Source organism: Ruditapes philippinarum, unplaced genomic scaffold, assembly GCF_026571515.1.
Source record: "Ruditapes philippinarum isolate M1 unplaced genomic scaffold, ASM2657151v2 ctg140_1_1_1_1, whole genome shotgun sequence".
NCBI lineage: Eukaryota > Metazoa > Mollusca > Bivalvia > Venerida > Veneridae > Ruditapes > Ruditapes philippinarum.
Window position 1 is genome coordinate 121,238 of NW_026852852.1, and position 25,870 is coordinate 147,107.

The window sequence follows — 25,870 nt, forward strand, 5'->3', positions numbered from 1 at the left end:
GGCAATATGGAAGTTTACGGACTGATTGGTCAGACTGAGGAAGGTATATGGCCCGAAGCGCAGCTGAGGGACATATACATTCAGAGGTCTGACCAACCAGTCCTTTAACTTGCATTTTGCCAGAAAGGCCATGTTTTATTTGTTATATTATACCGAATCTAAATCATTTCATCCCTTTTGTTGCTTTAATGTTTACTATAATTTACTTTCAAATAATAATTTATTTGTTCAGTGTGTGAAATATCTCAAACCCTAGTCGGATTATTTATTATTATTTCCAAGCGATACAGCAAAAAAAATCGTGCTCTTCTTTTGTAATTCAATTTTTGTTAATCAAAATTAACAGGCAAAAAAAACCCCAAACTTTAAGATTTTCACAAACTGTATAAATAAAATTTATAATCAATTTAAAGACTTTATAAATCGTGATTTTAATCAACATTTAATAAATTTATGTGAAACAAAACAACAAATTCAGTAAAAAAAATCATTTAACAACAAAATGAAATATACCTCATTTGCATACGCCTTCCTGTATCAAACATGATGTTATCAAAACCATATAAGAATTATGGACCGCCCCCGGTCTGTATGCGGTTTACTGACCGGATGACGTCATATTAAATATAGAAGAGCGTATGCAAATAAGGTGTAATATTAATTGATGTTCTTTGATATACTCTCGGTTTGTACATTAACTAAATCTTTTATTAAAATTTAAGACGCAAAGAAGGCTTACAAGTTTTGATTTTGAAACTATATAAGATAATAGTTACATTTGTCTTCCTATTTGAGATTAAAGTTCACTTATTGTAGATAAATTTTGATTTGTGAGTTATTCCAACATTATTCGAGATCGGAGGTCGCGATGTCTTTGAGATAAAAGTCAATGATAAATGTGCGACAATTATATAAAACTTGCATCTCTAGCTCTTCAACTGAAATAATATTGAAAAAGCTAGATCATCCGGGAGTATATACAACTTTTTTAAGGTGTTGGCAACATGTGGAACATTTTCTTTTATATTCTGGTAATATTAATATTTTTAACTACCTATTTTGATTGTGATTTTGTTTATATTATAAATGTAAATAAGGAGTTTGTAAAGATAATATTAATTTCGATATAAAGTAACCGGAGAACAAAAATATAAGCACTAAACATATAGCTGTTAGTTTCAGAAATTGCTTTCTATGGTTAAATGTTTTATCTTAAATAAATTATATTGTGGTATACTAGACATTGTTATGGTGGAATTTTACTATTCTTCAATTTTTTTAAATTTTATTTCAGGTAAATGCACTTTTCACTCAGACAAGTGGTAAAAGTACGCACATTTTACTCTTTTTTTTTCGTTTTTGTTCATAAAGGCGTTTAGCTTTCACAGCTGATCCACTTGTTAATATTCAACTTGAAAAAAGTGAATTAAGAAAAAAGAAGACGTTGAATAACTTTTACATTGAGTTTTGGTTCCACTAGCCAAAATGAATTATAAGAATTAAAAATAATTTGCAACATTTTATCGCAATATCTCACAGAAAAATTGTTATAGTAGCATTATCATAAGCGTACCAATGACTTGCATTTTTAAAAGCAAATATATGATCTAGTCAAGTATTGCAAAAGTCATCTCGCGACATTGTTTACATAAACGTAATTTATATTCTACCAACAGGTCATTATGGAAGAGAGTTTATTTTCGGAATTCCCCACAATGCAGAGACTACCTGTGGGGACGTGTCAATAACTATAGCTTCGTCATCTTCAGGCAGCTATAATATAAGCATACCATTTCTAAATTTAGACAAAGGTGGACCGATTGGGAAATTAACAGAAATTAAGATAAATTGCAGTATTGCACGGTTTGGAAATTTTATAGAAAACCGCGGGATTTATCTTACCACCAGCCATGACGTATCCGTATACGCAACTAATTATAATGAAGGTAGTGCCGATTCATTCCTTGTTTTGCCTGTATCAGCGATTGGACAGTATTATACAGTCGCTGCGTATGAGCCCTTACGATCAGAAAACATATTCATAATGGTCGTAGCCACCAATTCTACAACTCAAGGATATATTAACGACGGAAACTCCTTGCATAATTTTACATTAAATCAACTTGATGTTTTTCAATTCACCACCGTTATTGACATTCAGGGTATGTCAGTCACGTCAGACAAGCCAGTCACAGTGATATCTGGAACTAAGTGTGCGAACATTCCACATGGTGTTGGATATTGTGATATTATAACTGAACAAATGCTTCCACTTCAGGCCTTAGACAATATTTATATTGTACCACCTACACCACCAAAGGAAGCGTATGAGCTCAAAGTTACACATTTTAATAGTTCAGTAACTGATTCAACATGTTTTCATAATATTTCGAAAACTGTTTGTAGGCACGACTCATCCGTTTTTATAAGAATGGGCAACACACCGACTGTAGTTGTATCAAAGAGTATCATTTCCGTCTTCCAATTTGGCTTTGGCAAGTTGTATCCAAAAGTGAATATAGGAGACCCTTTTATGACTGTAATACAAGGTCTTCAGAATTTTTTAAATGCTTATTATTTTGCGATTCCCAGTGTTTACATAAATGCCAGTAACCATATTTCTGTAATCATACCAAAGGTGAATATGGATGGACTTATTCTTGACGAATCAAATTTAACAGATGCACAAGAGGACATCTTTAATGTATCGGCACCATTAGATAATTACACTGTTTTAATAATGAACGTAAGTTTCGGATTTCACCACATTTACCATATTAATAGCAATGTTAAGTTCGGACTACAAGTGTATGGACTAGGAGAAATAAACGCTGTAGGGTATGGGTATCCGGGAGGGATGCAGTTGTCCAACTTCGGTAAGTGTGTTTTCGTTTTGATGGGTTTTGCGATAACGTTTTATACGGTAGACTAAGAAGGTATTTATAAAATATTTTTTTAGGATCAGTTTTATGGTTGGTTTAGACGGCAGTACTATATGCAATTGGATTCGACGGTAATATGCTTGACAAAAATTCAAATGAAATTTTCAGAAAATGTTACAAAAAATCCAGTCTAAATATTTTGTGTTGAACGAAACAAATGCATCTTATAATTACATGGCTGAGGACCGACCGGGTGTTTCCACATTTGTTAACAATAACTTATTAAGTTGGTGTATATCATATTGTATCGCAAAGTTTAAGCAATGTCATGTCACTGATAAGAGTAGAAAACAGCGCACGTGCAATTTGATTGATCCAGGCTTAAATTATAAATATTTGTGTTATGTGTGCTGTTAAAGCCTTATGATTAAAATTGCAGCTTGTGTTTATTTGAATATCTCGATCACATGCACGTTATTGGAGAGGTCTGGTGTTGCGAATGATTGCTGGCGGCATACATTTTTACTTATCAAGTTAAAGTTCATGAATCTCATTGAAAGCTTTAAATAATTATAACATATCTAAACTAGAAATGTGTCCATAGGACACGGGTGCCCCAACCGCGCCACTGTTCTGTCAATCTTATGACACTGTGTCAAATAGTTTTGAAAACTAAAAAAATCTTTTACTAAGTAAAGGGCGAGAACTTTATAAATACTGAATTAATCCACAAGCAAACCCCAAGGTTCATAAGTACACATGCTGACCATCATTCTGGTAAACTTTCATGCCTACAAGTGAAATACTTTTTGAGCTATGCATGAAAAAGTTGAAAATTGCAAATTTATAATACTGTAAGTCAAGGGCAAAAACTCTAACAAAACTGAAAAAAATCCACATGCAAAGTCCCAGGTGCATAGCTTCACAGTGCTGTAAATCATTATTCTTGTAATTTAGTGATGTTGATCATTATTCCTGTAAAGTTGGTCGATTCTTACTCAAGCACCCAAGAACAAGTGATAACATAATGAAACGGCTTTCACTAAGTCAAGGGAAATAACTCTACAAATACAGTATAGATCCACAAGCGAAACCCCAGGTGCAAGACTAAATATGCTGAGCAACCTTCCCGTAAGGTTTAATGACTCTATGTCAAATCCTTTTTGAGTTACATGCGACACAAGTTGAAAATTGCAAACATTTTCTAGTCAAGGGCAATAACTCTAAAAATACTAAATAAATCAGACAAAACTATCCATGTGCACAAGTACACATGCTGATCAAGATTCCTGTAAAGTTTCATGACTCTAGGCCAAATACTTTTTGAGTTACATGCGACACAAGTTGAAAGTTGCAAAAAATTTTAAGTCAAGGGCAATTACTCTAAACATACTAAAATATCCAGACGAAAATACCCAGGTGCACAACAACACATGCTGATCAACATTCCTGTAAAGTTTCATGACTCTAGGTCAAATACTTTTTGAGTAACGTGCGACACAAAAGAGAACGGTCGAAAGGATTTTGCGTAACGAAATATATTTACAAGAATACTAAAAACATACTTATATTCATGAAAGAATATAAACATAGGAACTACCTAAGCCTCAAATGGGCTCTTATCTAACTTCATTGGTTACTAATAAAAGTCAGACATTGCTGAAGTTACAAGTTTCCTTTGTAATAAATATTAAAATTATTTACCCTCATTTTGTTAAACAAACTCGTAATCTTTAAATCGTATTTGATTGCATGTATTGTCCAACAATCTGAAAAACCATTGAAATCTTAAAATTATAGAAAAAATATTGCCATGCGGCCCGATTGATTCAGATTCATGTTACAGCGTATTCAATGAGACATCAGTTTTTTTAAAGATAGTGGTGTGATATCTATCAATGAACACTTATATCAAGTACCATAAGCCCTGTTATGTTGACCTATATAATATAGCGATTTGATACTTCTATGACCAAGTGATTTTTATCTATGATCCGATTTATGATCCGTTTAAACATGAATAATTGTTGATATTGTTACAAAAAAGAATTCCACTGATGTTATAAAGCCTTAAAACACGAAATTTGTCATTCTGTCACAAATCAGGAAGAGAACTTAAAGTGGAAGAAATGCCTTAAATGCTGAAAATATACTTATATACTGAGAATAAAACTTTAAATCGATATTGATTGCGATCCAGTGCCCAATTTGTTTTAACAGCGCGAAGACGTTTTTTAGTTTCATTCCATTTTACATGAAAAGTTCTTATTTTGGGAAAATGGAGTGCCGGTTAGAAAAATGCGGTGCCAGAAGTTTTACGAAGAGGTTAATGGTTTATATCGTCAACAAATCATACACAAACAGAATTTGAATTTTCTTACATAGATCAGCTCTTGCACTTATAACAGAAAATAAAAGGCGGTTAAGAAATTTTAGAAATTAATTAAAAATCGTATTTAAGTTCATTTCTTAGCCTTATTCAATATCTTACAAATATTTCTATTTTGCATTCGCTTATAGTGACTTTTTTCTAATATTTTATTTTGTAATCGCTTAGGCTGCATAAAATGGTCATCCCTGTATATACATGTCAGCAGATATTCCGATTATATGATAATGTTTTATTCAACGACATCTATTCTGGTACTAGTTGACATTGGCGGGTATACACGTACAGTTAAAGATAATAGCGTCAAACCACACATACCGCACCTACAATATTTTTGCTACTGTACCTTGTTAGGTGACATACATTTAATCACAACCTTACGTTTTCTGGAAACTTTAATCAAATCTTCATGGCAAGGCATTCTCCGAATTGCGATATTTGGTATGACAAAATATATAAAACAAGAGGACCATGATGGCCCTGAAATCGCTCACCTGTATATAGGCCCCTGGGCCAATGGCAATTTTATACCATGGACTTTTATTCGAACAAACTTAGAAAACAGCCATTGGAAGATGTTTCATGATAATTTATCTAAGCTTTACCCTTTTGGGGTTTTTATGATAAATTTTATTTAAGTTTTTACTTTATACATATAGGAAAAAACAATGACACCAATTTTGACCCCAGGGCTTTTATTAAAACAATCTTGGTAGACACTTATTAGAAAATAGTTCATGTTTATTATTTAAACTCTAGCTCTTTGGGTTTTTTAAAAAACAAGATTTTTTAAGATTTTACTCTCTACAAAATAATGAGAATCAATGAATTCATTTGAAGATGTTTCATGCTTCATATTCATAGCTGTAGCTATTTGGGGTTTTAAAAGAAGACTTTTAAAGTTTTTACTACGTACAAATAAGGAAAATCAATGACCCCCCAGAGCGGGACCAATTTTGACCCCAGGGCATTGATTTGAAAAAACTTGGTAGACACCCACTAGGAAATGTTTCATGCCAAATATTTAAGCTTCAGCTCTTGCGGTTTTTTAAAAGAAAATATTTTAAGTTTTTACTATATACAAATAAGGAAAATCAATGACCCTCGGGGCCGGGCCAATTTTAACCCTATGGCATTTATTTGAACAAACTTGGTAGACACTGACTAGTTGATGTTTCATGCCAAATATGTAAGCTCTAGCTCTTGCGGTTTTCTAAAAGAAGATTTTTAAAGTTTTTACTATATACAAATAAGGAAAATCAATGACCCCCGGGGCGGGGCCAATTTTGACCCCAGGGCATTTATTTGTACAAACTTGGCAGACATCTACTAGAAGGTGTTTCATGCTTAATATTTAAGCTTTAGCTATTTGGGGTTTTCTGAAAGAAGATATTTTAAGTTTTTTTTCTTTCGGTTGCCATGGCAACCAGAGTTCTGCTTGGAATTAAATTCTTTGAACAATATTTAACAGTTGACTACCAAAGGAACATTCCTGTGAAATTTGGATGAAATTGGCCTAGTGGGAATGAGAAGATGTCGTTTAAAGTTACAGTTTACGGAAGGACGGACGACGGACGGACGGTCAACGGTCGGACGGACGCCGGACGAAAAGCAATCACAAAAGCTCACCATGTCATTTTGTGACAGGTGAGCTAAAAATGAAACACTTGACACTTGATTTAAGCGACATACACTAGCTCGGAAGTAGCGATATAGCGTTTTACCGTATACCTCCGAAAGAGGTAGCTCAATCATTTACCAGGCGTGTTAATGCAGTCAAATATTTTCGTTACAATATTTTCAGCAGGATCAAGTTCGAATTCGTGTACACGTTTTTGAAATGGAAATTATGTTTTAAGTAAACAAAGACAGAATTTGATCTAAACATGTGAAATTATATATTCATAAAGTTTTTTTCTTCAAAATAACCTATTGATGTAATTTAGCATAATAAGTTTAAAATGGTCCAGTTATATGATTATTTAGCTTTTTTCCTTGTAAATAATTGCATTTTGTTTTTCAGACGAGATTCCTTTCTCTACCATGTCACCTATATCGCCGTCCACTGATGTTAACTCAACCCATGCAGGCATTTGTTGTTTTTTTCCATTGTATTGCATTATGACTTTGGACTTAGACAATAACGTATTTCAATGGGTATTCTAAAATACTATTTAGCTATTAGTGTCATTAAGGGATATTTTTTTTTTAATTTTTCGATTAAATTCGAATATTCTATTTTTTTCCACCAATGCATGTATTTATTTTCTAATTTTCAACAACAATGTCAGCTGCATCAAAATCACCTAACATCAACTCAACCCATGCAGGTGTTTGTTTTTTACTACTTGTTTACTACATTGTATTGAAAGTGACATAAACTGATATAACAGAACAGTTTTAATGTATTCTACAATACCATTTAGCTATTGATGTAATTTAAGGGACAGGAGTATTTAATTTCTTATAAAATTCGTATATTCTACCAATTTTACCAATGTTTATTTTCTTATTTCCAGTTACAATGTCAGCTGCATCTAATTCACCTAACATAAACTCAACCCATGCAGGTTGTTGTTTTTAATACTTGATTTATGTACTGTATTTGAATTGACTTCGCAATAAAACAAAGTCTGGTTTAAATCTACGTAAAAAAGCATTAATAAAACAAAGCTATGGTATTGTAAAATATGAAACACAAACAGGAAAATTATATGTTCATGACACATCTTTGAAAAAGAAACTCAATGCATTTATTAAATATTATTTCGATTACATGTAGGATGAAAATTGTTTTCAATGTGGTTTTATGTAGACAGTGGCTTGCAAGTTTTCGTGTCCGCTCTTGAACTGACTCAGTCGAACCGATCCCTAAACATGTTCATATTTGTAAATTTCAATGTTGACTTTTACCATTATCCATTACCTTAAAAAAAACTTATGAGTAATAAACAGGGTCAATCAAACCGAGTCTGCAACAATTTTAATTTTGCTGTGTTTGTGCTTCCTTTAGGGATTCTGTTTTTCTCTATTTTATATTTTTCAACTGGATTTTATATATTGTGAAATGTAGTATTATAGCATTATAGTTTTGTTATAACGACAAATCATTTACAGGCACTTATATCAAGATTGTCTTAAGTGTCTCGACATCTGCGTTATGTTTACACCAACATCAAATGTGGTTCGTCTAGTTTAAATATCATGCTATTTAATCTAATTTTAAGGTTGTAAAGAGACTTTACTATTATGATAAAACCAACTTTTTACTGGCAACACCGGAAAGAGCTTGCTTAATTGTATCGCTACATCGATATTTTCCTAAGATATAAACTTATATCTGTTTATGTGTAACAGCTGTTGTTATCTGTAATATTTCAGAAAATCTACAGGCATCATCGACGGCACAGTCCAAGACACCTTCAACTTTTCAAAGTTTAGCCTCCAATCAGTCTACTATATCGAGTATCATTAACACGCCTGTTCATTTCCATACTGACACGTCCACTATAAATGGAAACACTGCCCTACACAATGACACTAATGGAACCGAAACATTTCTGCAAAATTCAAGCAGCAGTACAGAAGGGGGTTGGTGATTTTTACTTGTTTTCGTTTTTCCATTATATAATGAAAGATAAATGTAATAACTGACAAGCAACCAGTGCTTTATAAATACAATGCTCAATTTTGCATTTGAAAATTTTGGTAATCGCTACACAGTCTAATTGCAAATATAAAAACATCTTTTGACTGCACTCCATTCACACAAAGTTGATATGTTATGTTTAAAATATCACATAATTTAGGAAACCAAAATATCAATATATATGTATAGTGCCTTTAAAAATCCACCTTTACTTTACCTGTAATAGGGAACATAGGTTCCCATACATAGTTCTCTTCATTTTTTATTCAAATAAGATAAATTCAGTTAGAATTTCATGGATTTCAATACATTTTTGTGCTGTGATTAAAATATTTTACTCAAGGATGAGCATAGTAATAGTTTAACTCCTACATTTTTTATCTCAAGTTACGAAAGATAAGAGTGATAAGCAATGTACAATATACTTTACTTTTGAGTATGTACTTCATGATTATTGATACACTATTCTACAATAGACATATAGATGTTATAGCCTTTAAAACGAACGAATGTCATAAAATGTGTCGTCTAATTTTAACAAAGTACTTGTTAATTATATTTTCAGATTCGCTTGGCATCATACTTGGGTCTGTTTTTGGGATAATAGCTGTTTTATCTACGGTTGCCTGCACGCTGTTCTTCCTGTTGAAAAGGAAGAAAATGAGAACGTCTTCTGTTCAACCAGAAAATGAGGTTAACGATGAGCCACCCAAGATGTTGGAGAATCAAGATAACAGCGAGATATCTCTATCTAGCGACACTGAAGGGTTGGGAAAAGGCGCGGAAAATGTTAATTAAAATACATGTACATTGTATACTTTATTACATACTGCTTACTTTATATGTTCTATCCTTGTTGGATTAAAGAAACATAACATATTTTTATTAGTAATATTCTTATCAGCTTAAAAGTATTATTGTCAAGAAATTGAAATGAAAGCATTTCAAAATACACATGTATCTTTCTGTATACCCTCTTTATGCACTTAAATACAGAACATTGTATTATCTAATGTTATATTATTATCATCATTCAAATGTAAATGTCATTCATTTTCACATTTTTTGTTTAACAAAATAATTGCAATATTTTATTTATTAAAAAGAATGAGAACGTTTATCCGAAATGAATTTCTGATGAGAACTTAAAATAAGAAAAATCTTTACAACAGTTGTGTCATCTGCCCTGTTTCCCATTCCAAAACAGTATAAACTATAATTATATTTTGGTTAGGAAACATTTTCGTCAAAGCAGATTTGTAATATCATCACTTAATTAAGTGCAGTAACGGGTTCGATTCTTACATACTTTAATCCGAGTTAACACGTTACTTCAGTTATATACTGTAGTTTGAATATTTCAGTTTGATTTCCTTTTATCATAAAATAACAAGTGTCCCAAATTAGAAACTTTTTCACGCAAATATATTTAAACAAATTAAATGTTTGTTAATAGAAAAAGAACTAAAATCCAATGCAAAAAGGTTAACATAAATACCAGTGATGTTTGCACAGGCGGATCTGATGCTTAACTTACTCAGCTAAGCAGGTCATCTTGTCACAACAATAGGGTGTACAAAGGAGATAGACAAGCATGAGTGAGGTTGCAAGAAATACCTATTTAAGCATGATATAAACTGGTTTGTATGAATAATTCTTAACACTTACATGAGATTGGTCTCTATATTCAAAAGCATCAAATAAAATCAAAATATTCGACATCATGTTTCTTTTATTTAAAATAGAATTTCTCTTTGACATGAAAATACCTAAAAACAAAAATAAAGCTCATTAAACTTAAACATGCTAATAAATATTAAAGATTTTTTATCTCATTATCATCTTATATGTCGAATTAATAATATCAAAGTCAAGTGTATCACCATTCTGATCTATGCAGCATTCCTTTAGATAATAAGAACTTATTATCTTTAAAATTATTCAGTTTGTGTTTAGTCAACGTAATGCCGTTTTACTTGACATTATGTTTACCGGCCGAGGGACAGCCTTGCAATCCTGGTAAACAAGCCGATCGAGCTTCAAAGTTCGGATGTATTCCACTCTCCCCAGGTGGTCCACGCTCCGTCCTCTCTAAATTTTGGTTACGATCCATTTCTCTCTTGCGCTGTTTAGTTTGTATTTGATTAACGTCGATGCTAGACAACATAACATCGTTAAGATCATCTAGAAATCTGTGTTTGTCGTCTGAATCTTCGCCATTTATACCTAGTGCTTTTGAGAGAAAATACATAGATAATAAAGGAAGGATTTGCAAAAAACTAATGTCAGAAGCCTCAAAAAAGACATTACAGTATTTGTCTTTTCAAAAAAGACATTACAATATTTGTCGGAAAATGCATAAAATTTTATTCAGCAGGTGGTTGTGTAGCAGTAACTATTGATATAATTAGATGCAGATTCAGCTAATACGTACATTGAAATAAATGACTCGAATTGCGATTTTGTGCTCATACATAAGATAAAAAGTGCAGTAAAAGGTATATCAAATATTTTAAGCATTGTATCCCTATAAATTTACTTTTTTTTATTTTAAAATTTAACACAACGACGGCGACGACGACGAAAACAACAATCATAACGACAATGATTACAACAATAACATCACCATCATCATCATTAACAACAACAACAAATGTTTGCAAATACAACCCTTTTTAAAATAAAACAACTTCATTCTCATAATGCTATTAAATCTCATTATAATCTTACAGAATGTGAAAATACCTACCTGCATACTAGTACAAGGAAAAGAGCACGCAAAGATGAAACAACCTGGTGAGAACATCCTTTAGAAATCTTAATATTCTGAGCAAGAAACTTCTATTTTGCGTTGTCTTTAGAAAGTTATAACAAATAAACCGGCTGCACCCACTTTATAATTATAAAAACTTAATTAATGTTTTTTATCGCCTGCATTTCATGTTACCAAAACTGTTTATTCAATATAGCATCGTGCCGTGGAAAAAATTATCTTTATTCACGAGGTATTTCAATTGTTAATCAAAACGAACATGCAAAATTTCCCATATGTTTCAGAAATAATTATATGTTCAGGGTTAAATTAAAACATTTTATTTGTAATTTTATATGCATATTATATGTTCCATGATGTTTGTTTTGTAATTGTTTGTAATATTTATATATTTTTATTCACGACATATTTGAAAACATAGTATTGTCACGACTTTTGGGAAAAGATTAAGGCAATCTGGAATACATTTTAATTTTATTTTTTCAGTATTTTTAAAATTTTTAATACAAAAAAAAATTTTGAAATTTCCTAAGGGAATTTTTAGAAAGGGTCAATACAATTATAAAAGAATTTTATTAAATTTTAAAAAACTAGGAAAAAAATATATACTTCGTTCTAACCCTTAAAACATATTTTTTTTAAAAAGCTCTCCATTGAAACCCGAAGAAAAAAAATTCATATTTCTTTTTTATTGAATATTATTTGATTTTTTAAAGCAAAAAAATTAAAAGTTATGAAATACCCAAAAAAAATGAAAAAAATATAAAGGAATAAACGTTCAAGGATAAAAAAGGGTTTTGTCTCTCAAAAGGCCAAAAATATTTCGGGGTTTAAATTAACGGGGAAAACTCGGATCCCCCGGGCCCCCGTTTCTTCACAAAGGATTTGGTTTAAGAAGGGGAGTTTCCCCTGCAATTTGCGGGGAACCGCAACAGTGGGTAAATTTTTTAAAAAATCAAAGAATCTGATCACCATTTAAAACTGGAAAAAAAAAATTATCTGAAAATTTAAACCCCGGGTAAAAATTGCCAAAAAAAATTTTTTTTACTTTTTTAAAAACCTTTACAATTTCCCTTTTGGGTTTCAAGAAAATTGGGCTTGGGAAAAATTCCCTTTAAATTTTTAAAAATATTTTTCATTATTAAATTTTCTAGGCCCTTTTTTTTCTTAGAAAACCGTCGGAAAAAACAAATTTTGGGTGTTTAAAAGAAATAACAGAACAGAAATTTTAGTCGTAAACCTATACAATAAAATATCTTGTTTTAAAAATATACCCAAACCTCAAAATTTTATTCAGAAAATATTGAAAATTGCTACACAGTCTCTTTGCAAATATAAAATAAACATGTTTTGACTTCACACAAAGTAGATATGTCATGTATAAAACACTACACACTATGGGTGATCACAATATGAATATATAGTGTCGTTAAAAAAAACTGGCAGTTTTTTAAAAAAAGAATACCATATTTAACTGTCCTGTAATAGGAAACGTAGCTTCCAAAACACAGTTTATTCATTTTCGTTTTATTCAATTTAGACATATGCAATATGAATTTCAAAGATTTCAATAAATTTCTTTGATTAAAATATTTAACCCAAGGATGAGCATAATATATCTTTATATTACACATATCAAAAATTATTAATAGCTAAACACATGATATAATTAAAAAAATTACAGTATATTGGAGAATGAACATATATTGCTTCAGGGAAAAAAATGATTATACATAAAATAAATGTATGTCAGAATAATCTCATTTTAATATCAACATTACTAGCTTACAATTTCTATGGAAAAAAAACAACATATAAACATTTAAAAAAAAAGTTTAATGTTGATGCTGCACTTCAAAGACGCCGCGAAGTGATGTGAACAGTCAATCAGCATTGAAAATCGTTCTCTATTACAGTTGAATATCCGAAGCACAAATCAATTTGTTCTCAATGTTCTTGGTATGTGCTCGTTGTTTAATAATTAAGTTGCATATTTTTGTGAAAAAGTAGAATCTAATGCATAAATTCACAAAGTTATGCCATGTCAGAAATTCTTTAATGATTGTCTGTTGCGACAAAGATTGAAACGTCTGGTCGAAGCAAATTAAAAAGGATAACAAGTTTAAAAATTTAAATTGGGAAAAAATTGGTTTTACTTTTAAAAAAAATTTAAGACAATATGGCCCCGAATATGGGCCATTTAGAAAATTTGGTAAAGAAATTTCCCTAATGTTCGCCTGATTTTAGGGGTTTTCTGTTTTTCAGGGGATTTTTCCCCTTTTCTTGGCCCTAGCTTAACCGGGCCCCACTTTCTAAAAGGTTGAGGGGGAACCGCCTTTTCTGATAGTGGGCTCGGGTCAGGCCTTTTTAATTTGTTAAATTTTAAAGATTTGACAAGGTTTTTTTTTAAAAAAAAAAAAAAAATTGAAAAAAAAAACCAAAAAAAAAAAAAAAAAAAAAAAAAAAAAAAAAAAAAAAAAAAAAAAAAAAAAAAAAAAAAAAAAATTTTTTTTCCTTGGTTCCCTTTCCCCACCCCTCAAAAGAATACTAAAAGCAAGTATAAATTTTTTAAATTTGGGGACAATTTTTAAAGCGGAAACCGAAATTAAACAGGAAACCCGGGGGCAAAAATGAAGAAAGTGACATGCGTCAGTCGTTACCCCTCTCAATGGTTAAGTTTTTTTGAAAAGATTGGGGCTATTTGACTGGCTCAATTTGGGACGTTAAAATTGGGGTTTTTGTGATAAAATAAAAAATAATTTATAAAAAGAATTTTGATTTTCAAACATGGACTTTTACCTTTTTCAGGTTTTTAAAAGTTTTTTCTAATTCCCCCCAAAAACTCTGTGACATGTTGTGCATCAGAAGAGCTTTTTTTTATTTGAAAAATTTAAAACCCCGTGTGATTTTTTAAGCAATTTAAAAACCCCCACCCCAAAAAAAAAGTTAAAAAATTTTTTTTCCCCTTGCCTTGGGAATGGAAAAAAATGGGAAAAAAATTTTAATTTTTAAACACACGGCTTGCCTCACTATTGAGGCAAGAAACATTGATAATATTGTATTAATTTCTATTATAATAATAATCCCATATTAAATCAGTTTTACCGAAACGAAACTGTAAGACCGATAGTATGGCATGCAAACATACATGATTTTATAACTGATTTTACAGTGTTCATAAAAATAGTTTAATCTTTGCTCTAAATCCTCTTGTGGGATAACAATTATTACCATATAATCAGCGAATAACAATATAACTATACATATTTCAAATATGTATATTCAATCGGTAATGATACGGTGTATGTTATAAAGCCGTTTTAGAAGTACAAAGAGATTTTGATTTTCTTTGAAATGTCAAATGTAAATCATTTACCCCTTACCAGCTTGTTATCGGACTAGTACTCTACGTTGGTTCAGGCATCTGTCAAAAAAAACTGCTGTAACCCTTGAAGAAGACATTTAAATCATTTATTGCTTACTAATGGCTGATCGAGAGAAGTGTCTACAAGCTTTTAGCTTCTTTAGATAGTTCAAAGTAAAAAATTCTGTAATAAATAAGGAGAGACATTTAAAAATTATATCTGAAAAGTAAGGGAATAGAACGTTTGTGCAAATGTACATTGTATATCTGTTTATTGAACTAAGTTGTTTGTTAAATTGTCAAAGGGGCAGCATGGAAGTTTCATGACGGTTTAATGTAGATTTTTTGTATAAATAAGGATTTTCTGTACAAGGTTAGTTGGAAGATTAAACGATCGTCGTCGTACAAACACAAACGGGCTTTGGAAAGGTTTTATATTTGAAGCTTAAGTTTTTTCCCAAAAAGGGTTTTTTAGGGGGCCGGGGTTTTTAAAATTATGTCGTGTTTACCCAAGTCTGCATCATTTATATTTTTGATGTTCTTACGGGATTTTTTTTCATTTGCCTATGTCTTTGCGAGCAAAAGTAATGGGTTGACAGGGATAAGCCTTTTTCAAGATTTCTTTGAGAAAAAAAAAAGAAAATTACAAACAATAGACGAAATTGTGTATACGAATGTTAATTGTTTACATAAATAAGTCTTATAATAATGGATACATATTACAGCGGGAAGAGTATAGTATTTAGAATTCTAACACGACCAGCATTTTTCCCTATTGAACATAGAAGACATGTTTTTTATTATGCAATAAAATCACTGTTGTCGGTCTATATTTAGATATGTGACATAACCATTAGACATGATTGTGATAACCATTAAAAATAGTAGTAGTACCAAATCAGGCACAATTTAGCTTAATATCAGGTACGGCAGCATTTATTTGTTGATGTCGTGTTAGAATCGAAAAAATACGTATATCCAAAATCGGTGATGTTATCGCTTGATGAAATAACTGTTTGTCGTTCGGATGTATTATTCTGTTGTAGCTGTTGTATTGCACTGTCATAAAACATTTGATGTTTTTCAATATATCCATGTGTTGACTTTTAGAAAACTAGGGAACAAGTCTGTTTTTAAAAGAAATATCTTTAAAAGTTTTGTACTTTTCTTTTGAGATGATTTGAATAGTGCTGTGCGGACATATTTCTGGTTTCAAAAACCTAAATAGCCGCATTTTATATAGTAAAGCGAGGTGACGCGTATGAGTGCGTAAAACCTCGCTTGTATTATATTATATAAATAAATGTGCTTAAATAATGGGGAAGCAAGAAGTTTAAACACAATTAAAAGACATGTTACTTTGCTAAACGTTTGGAAAAGACATTTTCTAAACGAAAATGTATATACTAGTAATTTCTGTATGATGTAAATGGAACAACACATTTTATACATTGTCAATATCTTATGAAGGTGTTAATATTTTTGTAACGTCATAATTAAATGGCACTATCCCTGATTCATAACTCAAATTAATCTTGTTTGAGCATTGGATGAAAACTGTTCAGTTTGTTAAAACAGAAGACCATTGTGAAAACTGTCGAAACAAAAACTTTTGTATAATAAGCTGATAGCACCTGGCAATATAAGACTATTAATATCATACAATTATCAAGCAAACAGCTGCTCTGCTTGTGACCAAGAAAGGTTTTTTTTTTTTCAGTAATGCCAATTTCCTTCTTTGGGGAACTAGCCACGACGGTACAGTCACAAAACATAGCTCAAGGGAAAGACTGGGAATTCATGACTTTGTATAATGATTTTAATGTTATATCTCCAAAACAAAGCTTTCAATATAAAAATAATTAGCCTAAATTGATATTATTTATTATATAAAATTGTTATGATTAGTAATTATACCTTTATTGTTTTACTAAGATCATTGTTAAAAATCTTTTTAATGATATATTGAAACGTAACATGATGATAGATGCAATATTTAAGAATATCAATTCCTTTTGTTAGAAGACGAGGGAACACTTGTTAGCCTCGGCCGATTGTGCTTCATCCATAATTCTTTGGAAGGTTTGAATGATTTCAAATAAAACAAAGTACATTAACACTGGTTGTCAAGTGTGGTGTATACACCAGTGATAATTAAACACTTAGGTTTGGTGTCTGTCCCAGATCATAAATTGGCGATTAGGTTTGGTGTCTGCCCCAGATCATAAATTGACGCTTAGGAACAGAACAGAACATACGTTTTATTTAGACTTGTACATAGTACATCGTCATGTTTATAGATAAATAAAACAATTATCACGTCACGTGATCATGGTAACACAAAGTACAATATGATACTTAGAATATATAATAGAATGTACATTGTTATGAGTAATAAGTAAATATTTTCTCAATCATAGCAGTAATAGAAATTCTACTGGCAACCTCACAGGATATTGTATACCATATTTTACCCAGTGAGTCTAACCATCCCACTGAAAGTAAAACTCTCTCCCGATAAAGGCGAAGGATAGATGTTAACCAGCAGCAAAACTTAATACTTATTGAGCAGTTTCTTTCTAGATAGAGAACAGTATCATTAAAAGTCATACATGTTAACACACAAATATCATATGATAATATATCAAATAAGAGAAAATACTTTTATTATTTAAGAACAATGCATGATTACACAAACAAACATGATGTTATAATATATGAGAATTGTAAAAAAAAATTATTTTCCAAGAGGATGTTAAAAAATCAAATATTTAAGAGAGTATTTCTGATTGCCAAACTTTCTTTAATGTATCTTGCTAAACATCAATAAAAGCTTGTTTGAAGTTTGCAATAACTGAATAAATTTGAACATCGATGGTCTAACATAAAAATATTTTTTTATATATGTCTTACGAATATTATTATAACAAGGACAAACCAGAACAAAATGATATTCATCTTCGATATCAAGGGTATTACAGCACTGATAATATCTCTCGTTTCGTGGTAATCTATGTCTACTATATCTACCAGTTTGTATTCTGAGAGAATGGGCTGATAATCTTATTTTGGAAATATACATTCTTAAACTACGTGGTAAAAGGTCGAGGTAAATTTCATACGATAAATTAGTTTTGCAATTTTTATATAGATCTAAAACATTATTATTTTCAATATTACCATGCCAATCTTGTACATAATTATCAATAAGTCTTTGTTTAAATATTCTAGGAAATAATTTACCATCAACATTATCACTATTTATAAAACAATCAGCAAAGCCAAATGTATACAATAATCGTTTAACATTTGAGACCCAGTTATTATATCCATGTTCACAATCAATAACACTTTGTTCATAAACTTTTTTCATAATTATATTATCAGTTTGGATTGTTTTACACCAAAACTTGATTACTTTACCAAAAACGAGCAATATATAATGGCCATCTTCCTAATTCACTGTAAACCCCTGCATTACATGTACTTGTTCTGACATTTAGAACATTTTTGCAAAATTTAAGGTGGATACGTTCAATTTCTTTAGATTTAGAATGTCCCCATACTTCAGCAGAGTAATTTAAGATAAAACCAACAAATGAATCGAACAGTTGGCATTTGAGTTTAGGTTTTATATCATATTTTTTACAATTATAAAGTAAAACATTTAATGCCTTAAGGCCTTTGCCAATTAAGTGTTCCTGGTTTAAAGCAAAGTTGCCTGTATAATTGAAAATAGTACCCAGGTAGTTAAAATTATCAACTGTTTCTAATTGTTGCCCATTGTAGTACCATGTTTCATTTGTACGTACCCTACCTCTTTTCCTAAAAACCATAACCTTAGTTTTTAACGTATTAACTTCTAGTCCCCAACAGTTGCAGTAATTATATAGATTATCTAAACTTGTCTGGAGATCTTCTGGTGTTTTACCTAGTATTGCCATATCGTCAGCAAATAACAACAACAATATAACTATATCATCAATTTGTAAACCTACATTGATATCATTTTGAAGATATAATTCTAGGTCTTCAACAAATAATGAAAACATCAGAGGTGAAATTACCTCCCCTTGTCTTAGACCCACTGCATACATGAAGAAATCGGAATATGAACTGCAAGAACGTACACAAGATTTAACTTTATCGTACATATCTTTAATAATACACAAGATTTTACCTTGAAAACCACACTTATATAATTTTAACCATAGACAATTTCTATTTATACTGTCAAAACAAGATTTCAAGTCAATAAATCCAACATATAATCCAGACATAAATTGACGCTTAGGTTTGGTGTCTGCCCCAGACATAAATTGACGCTTAGGTTTTGTGTCTGTCCCAGACATAAATTGACGCTTAGGTTTGGTGTCTGCCCCAGATATAAAATGCCGCTTAGATTTGGTGTCTGACCCAGACTTTTGTTTTGAAAATTCTGACACCGCCTCTCTTCTTTCAGTATCCGATTGCAATGCATCAGCAACTTCTAAAACTAATGAAAGAAAAAAGACACAGTCTTTATTTAAAGCCAATTTGGTGTACATTGAATTAACTATGAAATTATCCTTAACCGCAATAAATATTTTACATAAAAACCTAATAACACGAGCCCTTCTACAATATTCTGATCTTAAAGTTCTATTGTGAAAGCTTACAAAAATTATGCTTAAGTTACAGTGATAAATTTGATTTCACGTTTGATCTGCGAGACACCACAAACATATTCTCATAACAAAAGTGATTCTATCTTCTTTCCTTTCAGCCTTTTTTACAAATTTCATACCTTGCCTTCCAGGTGATCCTTGTAATTTCGACGTTTCTTTTATATCAGATAATATAAATCTTTTACGTACAAAATCCCCATCATAGCTACGATATTCCATTGACCGAACTTTCAATTCATCTGCTCGAATAGCACTTGAATCTGTAAATACGTCAAATAACTTCAATCTATAGATCAAGGTATTGAACTATGAGGCAACTAGACTTTGTTTCAGATGTCACCTGAAACTTTACATCATTAAACATTTCAGTGTTCTTGAAACAAAAACAAAACAATCTCGGAATTTTAATTTCCGGAAGTGGGGGAAAATTTTCAATATAAATAACGCATTCTTTTTTAAATCATTTATATAAAATGTATAGTAGCAGTAGCAGTAGTAGCAGTACAACCATCAGTTGACGGAGAGATTTATTTGATGTCATCTAAATATATCTATATAACTATGAAAGTGGCAAGATGTATTGTTAGTTTTAAAATGATAATAAACAAAACAAAACACATTATAGCTTTATACACTTTAACAATGATGAATAAATAAATTAATAAATAAATAAATTAATTAATTAATTAATTCATTCATTCATTCATTCATTCATTCATTCATTCATTCATTCATTCATTCATTGATAGAAAGGAGATAGATGAAATTTAAATAAACAACAAATAAATGAATATAATATATATTAAATCCCCAGTCCTTGTACATAGAATGTTTCTTATTATTTTGAAATATATATCAAAATCAAAAGTTTTAATTTTAATTTTTACATAAGACAACTCAGATACAACTCAGAATATGAAAGCATATAAATAATATATAAATACCTGATATCAGTGTAAGGTACGTGAGAGCCAACAAAGTCAAACAGAGGCCCATGCTTTTTCACCGAGGAAGATACTGCAACTATCGAAGCTATGTTGAGGTGAAATGATTATGAAGTTATAAAGATACCCTTTTATAAATAAATAACTATGTATGTTTCTCGACAAGAATTTTTAATGAAAGTTTACCTAAAATAATTTAAATTGACGTGTGGCATGAAAATGAAAATTCATCACATATATATTCCAATACTTCTAATTAAGATCGCATGCCATGTTTCAAATATGCATATAATAGAAATATATAGAAAATAAATACACTCTGAATTAAAACATGCAACAATATTTTAACATGAGACACTCACTGGTCGTATCCTATCACAATGTTATTTAGGTAGTGCAATAGCTTACATTGTTTATTTCGCGGCACTTTAAAGCACTGAGCGCTTGCGGCAGAAACAAGGCCGACAGATGCTGCCCGCGTGGCAACGGCGGTTTTTGCCAGCTCGACGAATTCGTCGGTTTTTACATATATGACAAGGAATTAAATAAGCACAATATCACTTTTAACCTATTAATGCAAAGATGTTTGGCTTCTTAATTTTTTAAAGTCGGATTCATATAACAATAAAACACAAGCTCTGATGAGCTTTTTACACCGACTAATGTAATATAATACATTTGTTATTTTTTTATCGGGTTTTACGTCACACCGACACACAAAGAAGTAATCCATATTAAAATCTGATATAAATAAATATCCATTGACATACATATTGCAGTTAAGACACACATCACAGACTAAATAATACACAACACATTTAAGCAGAAAAACATTAAACATACATTTACACAGTAAAATGCGTAGACAAACTCACTTCTAAAAATTAGCAAATTATATATTGTATCATAGTTTGGGGACCTTTCTGTTGAAAATGTGTCAGAGTTAAATCGTACACATATACATGCACAGTGCGTTAACTGGAGTGCAGGTATTAGCTACCCACACTCCAGAGCATGCCCAATGATTGGCTTATTTTTCCTGGGGTTTACTTATTGTGACGGCAGATAAACGGAAAGCGACAGAAATGATATTTTCAGATACTCGTTCATTGGTTACTTTTTCCCGGGTGTTCATATTGTGACAACAGGGAACGTGTTTTTTTATGTTTGACTATGATATAAAAGAGAAAGAACATGTTCAGATTCATTCAAACCGATTCTGCAATTTTATGTAATAGTTTTGTGTTTAATGCTTCCGATCTCACTTTAGGTTTACAGATACAAACTTCCTTACAATGAAATTCACTATATGTAAATTGCGTTTATCGGCTGTCTAACACCGGTTTGGAGTTTGGAGTTTTGATGTGTAGGAATTGATCACGAAATTTGTTTTTGCATCAGCACGACAAAACCGGTGTTAAATAGCCGATAAATATTACTCAGGCCGATATAATTTCGATTATAACAAGATAAAATAAGCAAGATCACTAGACTCTACTGCAGTAATGTTATGTTTTAAGCGGAGATTACTTCCGGGGCCGATTTTCGTATTTGTAACGCTGTTCGATTTCGCACACTACTGTTGCTATGATATAAAAAATATTAAACAGAAGAAATAATAAGAACAAAGTTTTTTAATCAAGTTTTCAACAATAAAATCTTACGTCTCAGACTGGTATTAGTATCTGATTAATCATTCTTGAGTGTTTGAAATGACGTCAATACGTAGGGAGTTGTATACTTAAGATGACGTCATTTTACGGATTGGCGCCGTTTTGTCAAAAACATTATTAACCTATATCGATCAAACTTGTGGCGTTAGTGTGAGATATAATTTCAGCAGATATAGATCTATTTGAAACACAAACGTTATAAGAACGGAAAATATCAATAAAATGCGTTATTATAGTTGCTTTAAAAGGCTTTGTAAACTATATAATCGATATAATCAATATCAAACATAACAGCCGCATATACAAGTAGTCCATAGCGGTTAAACACCGTTTTTCTTCTTTGTCTATATTGACAAAATCACGAGAAATGTTAGAATAAATAACAAGAAAAGCATTGATGCAAAGCATCAAAGGCGACGCCAAAAAATAATTGATCAAGTTTTGCACCTAAATACTTAACAAAAGATGTGTACTTTATAGCAGTACCATTACATGTGACCTGGAGGCAAGGTCCAGTTTAAGTTGAAACTTTAACCAAAATGAATAGACTCTGTCTTGCCAAGATGCAAAGACAATTTATAGTCAATTAACCAATCTTATAAGACTCGTGCAATAAGAGAGAATTTCTTCAGATTTATTTTACCAGATACACGGATACCTGAGTCATCAGTATATAATAAAAGCTTATTGCTTAGGGTTACAGACATGTCATTGACATATATTACACATAAAAGAGGACCTAAAGTGAACCTCAGGGGGACACCATAAGTACTCGGAGCAGTAGTAGAATGAGTACCAGCCACATCCACCAGCTGCTGTCTATCAGAGATAAGACTTGAACCATGTAAGAATGTCATTATCTATGGCAGATGTTTGAAGTTTCATGAAGAAGAATAACTTCTTCATGTCTAGTATAGTGTGATCAACTGTATCAAATGCCTTTTGTAGATCTAAAAGTATCATGCAATACTGCCTTTGTCCATTTCAAATTTAATACAATCTGTTAAAAGAATCAAACATGTGTCAGTTAATCTTCTAAGCCCTGACTGAAACTGCCTGACCATGACTCGAACCCATGACTTTCAGAAGACCAACTGAGCTATCCGGCCGGCTACACAGAGCATAGTGAGTTAAACTAAGGGTTTTATCCAGTCACAGGATGAGGAAAACTTTCAGCTTGACCAGAACTCGAACCTGTGACCCACAGAATAATGTAACGCGGCTATAGCGATTGAGCTATCTGGCGGCTTACATATTTTCTCCCCTAAATAGTAAACAGTTCTAAACCGTGACAGATACTTTTAGATTTTTAAATTAACAGGTAGATTAATTCTTAATTAAAGAAGTAAGAAAATAAACCTTACATACTAATAGTCTTAATCAAAATAACAATTTATATATTGTATAATTTTTTTACTAAAAAGGGCTTAGACAGTTATTGGTTGTGCCATTATTTATAACAGGTCAATTTGAAAGTTAACATAACTTTACTAATACATGTACAATATCTATTTTTTGTACAGATAAAAAAAACTTTTATCTATGATACGAAATTTTATGAAGGCTGATTTGTATTTTGCATCAGGGGTACTGGGCGAAAACATGAAAATGAAACAAACGAACCACTTTGTAGTAGATTGTATTTTCATGTTTTCATCTGGCGCCGGTTACTTTTTGTAATTTGTTGGTTTTCATGTGGCACAAATCACCCACTATAAAATTAAGTGCAAGTAACAGTCTAATCTATGAAAAGTCTCTTATCGGGTTGACTCTGGAGACCTGGAGGTTGAGCCCGGTGTCCCTCCATTACAAATAGATAAGACAGAAGCTGTCCTTTTCAGATTATGCACATGTTAGAAAAAAAATAGAATAACTATTCAGAATATGATTTCTTGAGACTTTATTAATTATATTCTTGATCCAAGTTTAAGGACATTTTCAATCATTTGAAATTCTAACATTAACATTAACATTGGTACTAATGGATGGAATTCAAAATCTAGTAAAAAGAAAACTATAATGTATAAACTCTATTATAGATACTATTATAATTAGCCAGCTGGGTATAAACATCTATAACCTGTAGACTAATCGATACATGTATTATCATTTATAATCATCCATCATAACAGTAAGTCTTTAAATACAGAAATACACATTATATCCATATACTAAGATATACATGTATGCACATTACATTAATAATTCCCAGTTTCCATTAAAAATAAATATAACATCCTATTAACATTGGTACTTGGATGGAATTCATAATCTTGTAGAATGAAAACTATAGTGTATAGTATTAAAGTGAAAAAATATCAAATAGTCCATATCATATTTTGTGTGAGTGTCTAAACATTAAATAAATATCTCTTACAGTAACAAATACTGTCCCTCTTTTAACCTTCCATTAGACTTGACTATATAACTTACTGCATATACATATTTATCAAGTGTTTAAAATTGATAACTTCAGGATGTTATTCTTTCTCTGTTTTAATAAACGGACATGAGCACCTATGTGCGTAGCTTTCATTTTCTACCTTTCATTTTTACCAAGATTATTTTATTAACAATTTATATACAAACACATAGAAAATAATAATTAGTTAAACATAGTGATTAGAAGATTCCTGTAGCAGAATACCTGTAGGTATGTACTAACATTAACTGAACAATCTAGAAAAATCCAGTCCAAGGTATATAAAGCAAGTAAACAAAATCTATCAATAGTCACTCCTCAGGGCCTCTATGCTTTTGATGACCTTACAACTGGTAAAATTACAACTGGTAAAATTCATACAACAAAAATAGTAAGTAACACCTATAATTGACAGAAAAGAACAAATAATTTAGTAAACATGAGTTACTTCCCCTTAAAATAGAGAAAATCTGAAACCCAAAAGAACACCCTAAACAGCAAAATTATGAAATGTTGCAGGCTTAGTTTTATTAAGCCATGCAAAGAAATGGTAAAGTATTCATAAAAAGTTAGATGGCCATGTGACAGCCGTAATTGCAGAAAATCGGATAGTTTTCAACATCCGAATAATGGTACATTTTGTAAAAACAATCATTCTGTGCAATAGTTAAACGTAATACGGATAAAATCAATAGAATAATCGTTAACAACAGTTCCTTAACCTATCCTAATACTCATTTGCAGGTGAACGTTCTTCTTGTAGGTAAATTTTGAAAATATATAAATGAATGAAAAGGAATACGGCATCAATGTAGACCACAACGATATTCGAAATCCGGGTTTTAGTATTGCCAATAAAGCTAAGGGACAATCTGTAAAACTGAGTCTGCATTTTCGTGAAAATAATATCACAATGCACATGCTTTTTACATAAAGTTATTTGTTTACTTGATTTTTACGAATCAAAATAAAACTAATTAACACAACATGACATTAACTGCTGATAATAACAGCTCCTTACATAGGCCAAAATAAAAAGCATTCCATAAGAGACGACGCCGCTCACCGGCGTCGCCAATAAATACGTCATATGGCAATTATTTAGTA

General features: G+C 31.2%; 1 protein-coding gene across 1 annotated transcript; it reads left to right on the plus strand.

Annotated features, from left to right (window-relative positions):
* The first annotated feature begins 927 nt into the window (after window positions 1-927).
* On the plus strand, window positions 928-10,675 carry LOC132726197 (uncharacterized). Its single transcript, XM_060711473.1, has 6 exons — window positions 928-1,031; window positions 1,295-1,328; window positions 1,677-2,876; window positions 7,791-7,841; window positions 8,653-8,862; window positions 9,486-10,675. Exons 1-6 carry the CDS (start codon window positions 1,005-1,007, stop codon window positions 9,716-9,718), a joined length of 1,755 nt encoding a protein of 584 aa, XP_060567456.1. The 5' UTR covers window positions 928-1,004; the 3' UTR covers window positions 9,719-10,675.
* The last annotated feature ends 15,195 nt before the right edge of the window (window positions 10,676-25,870 follow it).

Coding starts and splice junctions, on each gene's coding strand:
- LOC132726197 (XM_060711473.1), top strand. CDS start 1,005: ATGTGGAACATTTTCTTTTATATTCTG. Junction 1,032..1,294: donor ACATTTTCTTTTATATTCTG/GTAATATTAATA, acceptor ATTTTATTTCAG/GTAAATGCACTTTTCACTCA. Junction 8,863..9,485: donor AAGCAGCAGTACAGAAGGGG/GTTGGTGATTTT, acceptor TTATATTTTCAG/ATTCGCTTGGCATCATACTT.